At 42.2% G+C, this 7,348-nt stretch overlaps 1 protein-coding gene across 2 annotated transcripts in view; it reads left to right on the top strand.

Moving 5' to 3' along the window:
• Nucleotides 1-1,052: 1,052 nt before the first annotated feature.
• Nucleotides 1,053-7,348, top strand: part of tex2l (testis expressed 2, like) — a 43,794-nt gene continuing 37,498 nt past the window's right edge. For both annotated transcript variants that reach the window (XM_062056102.1, XM_062056101.1), the window contains exons 1-2: nucleotides 1,053-1,181; nucleotides 5,872-7,227. In XM_062056102.1, the coding sequence (XP_061912086.1) occupies nucleotides 5,911-7,227 (1,317 nt within the window). In that variant the 5' untranslated portion in view covers nucleotides 1,053-1,181; nucleotides 5,872-5,910. The remainder of the gene's footprint in view (nucleotides 1,182-5,871; nucleotides 7,228-7,348) is intronic.

Raw genomic sequence — 7,348 nt, 5'->3', positions numbered from 1 at the left:
GTCACATCCGCAGCGTCATCATACCAAGACGTTTTCAGCAGATATTTTGCAGGAAATTTAAAATTGCACTTTAGTAAACTAACCCGGCCGTATTGGCATGTGTTGCAATGTTAAGATTTCATCATTGATATATAAACTATCAGACTGCGTGGTCGGTAGTAGTGGGTTTCAGTAGGCCTTTAATGGAGATGTTTGGATGTTTTTTTAAGGGCTTTATAGGCGGCATTGCACGGCTATGGACAATCCCTGTCAAATCTGGCCTTCCGTGCATAGGATTTTCGCACTTCTGAGGATGGAATAAGTCCAGCACCCTGGGAAGGTGGAACATTATATTGCACTTGAAGTTTGAATTATGTGTAAACCACATGTGATAAAATGATGAAATAAACTTCAAAAAAACTATCACATCTATTTTGAAAGCAGAAACTAATTGGATTTTGATGCAAATCAGAATTCAAATGTGGCCCTTTTTATTCGTCTCCTATTCTCTTGTCAATGCCCATATAGATACATATCGATGCAGATCAAATTAAATGTAATGGGCCCCATGGTTATTACTCTGTTCTTCATCTACTTAAAGACACCTCCTTTAGTCAGTGATGGATGGAAGTTATTGTCCTTTACCCACGCAGCTGGAGCCTGAACACCACTCGACCCCGTCCCTCATACTGTCATATCAGGGGCTGACTGTGTTTCTTTCTCCCTATATAGGCCAAGATGAAGGGAGAACCAGAGGAAAAGCGTTGCACTGGACTCAGTAATGAAGACAATTCTGGTACAGCAGCCTTTACCATGCTCACTGGAGTTGTGTGTGTGTGAGAGTTTGTTTGCGTGTGCGTGTGTGTGTGTTTGTTTGAGGGTTTGTTTGTGTGCATCTGTTGGGGCTGCCCTACTCTAAATCTGGATTATCATGCAGGGCGGCCATGCTTTTCATAATCAGTTGGTGAGCTGTGATTCTCGGCAGCGCATGACACATCTGGATACAGGCAGTTGGCTTAAGAGAAGGTGTGTGTGGCGGCATGAGAAAGAGATGTGTATGAAAGAGAGAGAGAGTGTGTGTGTGTGTGTGTGTGCACGGCGACTCCTCCTCACTACGCAGTCCTTGCACAGACAAATGGAAGATGGACTCTGAAGACAACTGTGACCATCAAATTGATCCTGTTGCCATGCACAGCATGCAGGTGAGTAAACTCCATCTATGTCCTGCATATCATCTTTTGGCACAGCAAAGAAGTGCAATATAACCCATGAGGCTGAACTGACCGAATGTTGATATATAAACGGTTTAATCTGAAACGTATAAGCTTATGTAGTAAGTTGACACATGCATGCAGCACTGTGACATGTGTGTTTATTAGAATTTCAGAAACTTGTTAATAATTGTTGTAGTTGCCACAAGTCTTAGCTTGCCATCCGGGAAACTATGACAGGGTACAAATTCCATTTTATGTCTTTCAATTAGTACAAAATAGTTCAACAGGTTTCCACATGACCACACAACTCATCAAGTTGTGAACTGCTTTAAATAATGATTCTACAACAAGTGAGAGTTAAGACCAGACCATATGTTCTTCTCTGTATACAGTACTAAGCCAGCTGTTTTCATTTCAGCTACTGTATGTGCTTTATGACCTTTTTAGTCATTTTAATTTCATGACGAGTATGCATGTTGACATCAAATCTTCCAGTGACCTCTTGCCTCGCACTAAATCGGTAGATTTTTGACATTGAAAAGGACTTTGGGAGCGTTGAGATGAGCTCACTTGAAAACACGTCCTGCCAAAAGTTGGCTTAGCCAATAAGCCCTGCAGTGTGATTTGTCAGATTTCACGTTAAACTCTGAATTAACGTTAATCGGAGATCGTAGCTGGTCATGTTTGACGAGATTGCAGAACACAAACACCATAACGTCTGTATATTGAGTCAAAATGTAGCCCAATGTTGTCAAGGGAGCATATTTGAGGCAGTACACTTTTGTACTGGAGCTACAAAATTGCTTAAATAGATATGACACATGTTGTTTTTTAAAAAAGGCTACAAAAATTACACATATATTTAAAGACAAATATTGTTAGTATTTATTAGTATCAGCATTGTAACGTACGGCGGGGGAAGGAGACGACACAACGGCAGGGATCAGTTCAATAGGTTTATTGAAGCTGATGATATGTTGGCGTGTATATGCTACTCTAAGTGAATGGTGCAAGACGATGTGAAGAATTAGCAATATGAATGTTACCAGAGGTCGTTGTACGTGCATGTTGGAGGAATCCTTCGACAGTCCAGAGGGGCAAGGCAAGAAGACAGTCTGTGGGCAAGCGAGAGGTCGGGGGCTGGAGAGAGGTGACAAGGTCCGTGTCCAAACGGGGGTCGAGGATCGAGGGAAGCAGTTAAGTCCGGTGGGAAGTCGAGGCACACAGGTCGATCACAGGATACTGAGGGAATACTGCGGGGAACACAGAGGACATAAGACACGGGCAGAGGGAAAGCACAGAGAGCAGGTACCAGGAGGGAAGCCAGAGACGGGATGCTTACTACAAGAGTGAACTAGGTTCCGGCACTGGATCTTCGGGTCCGCTGGTCTTTATTCCGTTTGCCCTCATCAGACCCAGATGCGCGGATTGCTAATTGCCTGCAGCCGTGCAGGGTGGCTGCGATGCGGGAAGAGCGAGCAGGGGCGTGTCCCGGCGCGCTCCTAGCGGAGCTGCCGGCTGCGCTTGCTGCAGATGGCATGCGGAATTGCGCATCTGCCGTGACAAGCACATCTTTTTCTTGTTAAATGTTATTGTTTCGCGCTAGATTTCAAGTGTGGCTGTTTATTTTTTACTACAATGTAACACTGGCTGCACTTTGTGCTCCCCTCGTTTATTTACATGTATTATTCTGAATGTTGGAATTTAGTTTGTCAGATAGGTAAACCGTCCTTTAAATTACAGATTAAAAAAACTTCCAATTTGAGATTGTTCATTGATGTAATTATTGTAAAACTAAGCACACAAAAGAAATGTACATTAATATACACATGAAGTGCACATACATGTAGGAATTATATATTATATCGGCAATAAACTTTGGTATAGCCTGAAAAAAGTAATGCAAGATCATCAGAATAAAGGTTGGCTCTTATGCCACTAGCTTAATGCTAACACGCAATGGACAACCCCATTGACAGGCTAACGAAAATTTTCTTTGCATCATTTCTTTTTTTCAAAATGTTATACTTGTGGCAGATTTTACTTTTAGATACTACACACATGCAGTATTGAAGGAGCCATGATAGTAGTGATTGAAACAGTGGCGTCTATATTTGTACAATACAAGTAATATCTGCAGAAGACTTTAACTTACACGTGTTTAAATCACAAGCGTTCCGTTATCTTAGAGATTAATGCTAAACACTAACGCAATCCATGGAAGGTGCAAACTTTCAATCAGATAGACTTGCTATTCAGATCCCAGTCACAGGACGTGTGTGAACATTCTGTCACCCTTCTGGTCCTCCTTCCTCCCACCCATGTGAAAATCTATGTCGACGCTCTAATGTCTGCATGTGTGACTTGGAGGTTTTATCTCTCTGGCATGCAGTTTGGGTGCGAGCAGATTAGTCACAATCCACCATCTGCTGTGGAATTGGTTGAAATCGTGCCACACAAACCTGTAATATTGTTACATAAATCTGATTGGTCTAAAGGACGCTTTAGCTCCCATAAAGAGCAAAGGCTCGCTTGGGTTTTCCAGATTTGACCACGTTGATTGCAACTTTTAGTTATATGAGCTTGTTTATGCGTTTTACTACTTGTTTATGCGTTCTACAACTATTTATAGGGAAGTGCAGGAAATAGGTCCTCAAAGAAAACCATACTCAGAAATAACCATGTCTCAAACAATAACAAAAATACCCCCTGAATCATCTTTTTGCACAGTTTAGTGAGGCCCATTACTGTCTTGGCATATACACAAATCATAAAGGCTTGGTTGGTTGGGTTTGGTGTGGGACAAGTAGGGTTGGGCATCGAGGGTTGATAGAAACCAGGACTAACATTCCAATATTCCTGGAATCCTTTAATTCTTCTTAATTTGGATTCTTAGTTTTGATGCTTGACCGAAAGAAATAGCCGCCAAACATGTGCGAAGAATGAATAAAGGAGATGTTTCATCAAAAAATAACTTTGGTTTTGCACCCTCATTTAAACCAGGGATTCTTAATCTCTTTGACCTTGGGGACCAACTTTTCCACCACAGAAGGGCCCGGGGCCTACTCAAATATAAACACTGAATTAGTAATCGTACTCCTTGTTTGAATCATATTGAATAATTATATCTAACTTACTTACAGGTTGACAGGAAAAACCCTGTCAAATGATATGAAACCATGTGTTAATCACAAAGATTACTATCAAAGCTTACGTCAGACTGATTACAAAATTAAATACAAATCAAATATAGTGCAAAAGAAGGGACTCATAAAAAACGGTTGAAAAGAAATCTACATACAATTACGCAGTGCTAAAATAAATAAATGCCAGCTAAATTAATAACAAATAATAATATTGCATATGTTTCCTAACTACACTGTCAAAAAAATTAAAATGCAAATGAAAAACAGCTTTACCACTTTAGTCATACTTTTTGCGCTTAAGAAACTTCTCAATGACTTTAGCTCTAGACTTCTTATGTTTGTTTAAGAATGTTATTACTGCCAGGTGGTAGAAAAATTATTAACAAATAATAATATTGCATATGTTTCTTAACTAAACCGTCAATAAAATTAAAATGCAAATGAAAAACAGCTTCACCACTTTAGTCATTCTTTTTGCGCTTAAGAAACTTTTCAATGACTTTAGCTCTAGACTTCTTCTGATAGTTTAAGATATGTATTACTGCCAGGTGGTAGAAAAATTAATAACAAATAATAATATTGCATATTTTTCTTAACTAAACTGTCATTAAAAATGTAAACGCAAATGAAAAACAGCTTCACCACTTTAGTCATACTTTTTGTGCTTAAGAAACTTCACAATGACTTTAGCTTTAGACTTCTTCTGTTTGTTAAGATTTTATTACTGCCACAGGTGGTGGAAAAGTGTATTGCAAATGAGTACCACTGCGGCCCATATGGACCACATCTGAGAAACATATATTTTCTGCGGCCTCTAGGGGCGCAATCACGGCGCAGACATTGGTTAAGAAACACCGATCAAAACCATGAGAGATGAAATCGAGACTCGTTAGGAACCGGAATCGAAACGAGGAATAAGAATCAGAACCGGAATCGTTCAAATTCAAACGAAGCCCAACCTTAAAGAGGCCTGAACTCCATCTTATCCAAACACCTTCGGGATCAACTAAAACAAAACATTTGAAGCCTGATGACCTCTTTCTGCATGATTTACTAGGCAAAAACACTGCAAAATTTTCAAAACATTATGGGAAACAAACACCATCATTTATTTAGTCCAGATGTCTTTTTGAATTCCTCATATTGGTGCACAAACTTCACTTGCAATAAAACTCTTAAAATGCATACAGTTGCTCTTGTTTGTGCAACCTGCGAGCTTGAGAGCTTGTCTAGTCTATTTTTGCATGCCTGCCTCACATTCAAATGTGGAGCATCAGCTTTGGGAGAGGCACTGACTTGGCACCGATTCCCACACCAGACTCAAGCACACAAATTCCCACTCAACAGCTCAACTGTATGACGTTCAATCACCACAGACTAATACCTAATTGGCAAGATGGCAAGCAGTTTTTTTTTGACAAAGAGGCAAAATGAGGTATGAATGCATTGCTCATCCCTTGTCTGCTTTCATTTGTTTTGCCCCCCAGGCGTAATAATTCCGCTGACTGTGTTCCGTGCTTCTTCTCTTGCAGTGACTTTTAGGTGCCTTGGCTGTGTCATGTAGTCACGAAATGGCAGCAAGTGGAAACAATTGGGAGCAAGGATGTGAGGAGGATGCAAGAGGAGGTAGAAGACCTCTCCAGGACACCCACAACCCAGATGTTCTTCCTAACATGCTTGGAACGAAGCGCCACCAACCTCGAGGGATCGTTATCCAGCTGACGGGAACAGAAGGAGAGTGGAGCAGCCTGGATGAGAGCGAGCTCATCTTCTCGCTTGATCACGATGAGTACTACCCCTCAGTGTCTCATTCAAGTCAGAAGCATGTTTCTAGTGATGACAGGGTGTCCCAAGGGTTCCACGTTCCACTTTCACCCTCGTCTCCCGGTTCTCTCGGGAATTGTTCCACTACAGTCCCCGGCTTCCTCTCTCCAGGCCCTTCCTCCCCCACTCATCGACCCTTGGCCAGTTTGGTAAAGTCGCTCTCAACAGAGTTGGAACTAAGAGAAGCCTCCACCCTTAGACCGAAACCCCTTCTCAGCCTTGTGAAATCCATCTCCACCGAACTCTCACGATCTGAGCCTGAGGTGTCGCAGTCTAAATCGGACTCCCGTCTCAACCTTCACCTGTTGAAGCAGCTTACGCAACCCAAGACCCGAAGCAGCGGGGACTCTCGGACAGCGCCGCCATCCCCTAGCATGCTTTCACCCAGTGGAGAGGGTCTGAAAGGTGGCTTCTTCAAAATGGAACTAGAGGACACCAAACGTAAACTCTCTGAGGCAGTCCACGAGCCACTGAGCAGTATGTTCAACAAGATCATGAGAGAAGACAGCACGGGAAGCCCCAAGCACCAGTTTAAGACTACCCAGGTCATCTCCAGAGGTTTAGGCAGGGAAAGTAGCACAGATACGGGGCCCTCAGAATCTCCTGTGAAGAGCAGTGGCAGAACAGAGGGTGAGATTTTTGACTGGTCTTCGGTTAGGTATCCTGGAAGAAGCCCCCGCAGCACGTGCCCTGTGCATCATTGCAAACGTCACAGGAATGAAGAGCTACGATTTTATTCAGATGGAGACATACTGCATGTTTTTTCCACTGATACTCACCAACAGACAAAGAGACTGCCTCGGATTGCATCACCGCCACTTAGGACCTACCACCCACCTAATCCTCCACCATGCATGAGTTTATTCTGTGTGGCAGTTCTATCCTATGGCTATTTAACCCTACCTCTGAATCCATACTCCTCTGGTCTGGCTTTGGGGCTGGCGTTGGGCTTTTTACTCGGACTCCTGCTTATAAGAATGGGCTCTTCCAGGGCTAGACCATCGCTGTCTCTTCTAGGAGAGGAGATTCTGAGAGATACCTCCATTGAGCCTGATATCACTAAGGTAAATAGTTTTTTAAATTTTTTATTGTAGTTTTGAGATGATGATCGGTTTCTTTGGATTCTGACACAAATAGATAAAAAATGAAATCTATTTACTGTACACATGGCCGTAACTACCATTG

Source organism: Entelurus aequoreus, linkage group LG08 (genome assembly GCF_033978785.1).
Source record: "Entelurus aequoreus isolate RoL-2023_Sb linkage group LG08, RoL_Eaeq_v1.1, whole genome shotgun sequence".
Classification (NCBI taxonomy): domain Eukaryota; kingdom Metazoa; phylum Chordata; class Actinopteri; order Syngnathiformes; family Syngnathidae; genus Entelurus; species Entelurus aequoreus.
This window is presented reverse-complemented; position numbering and strand designations above follow the sequence as displayed.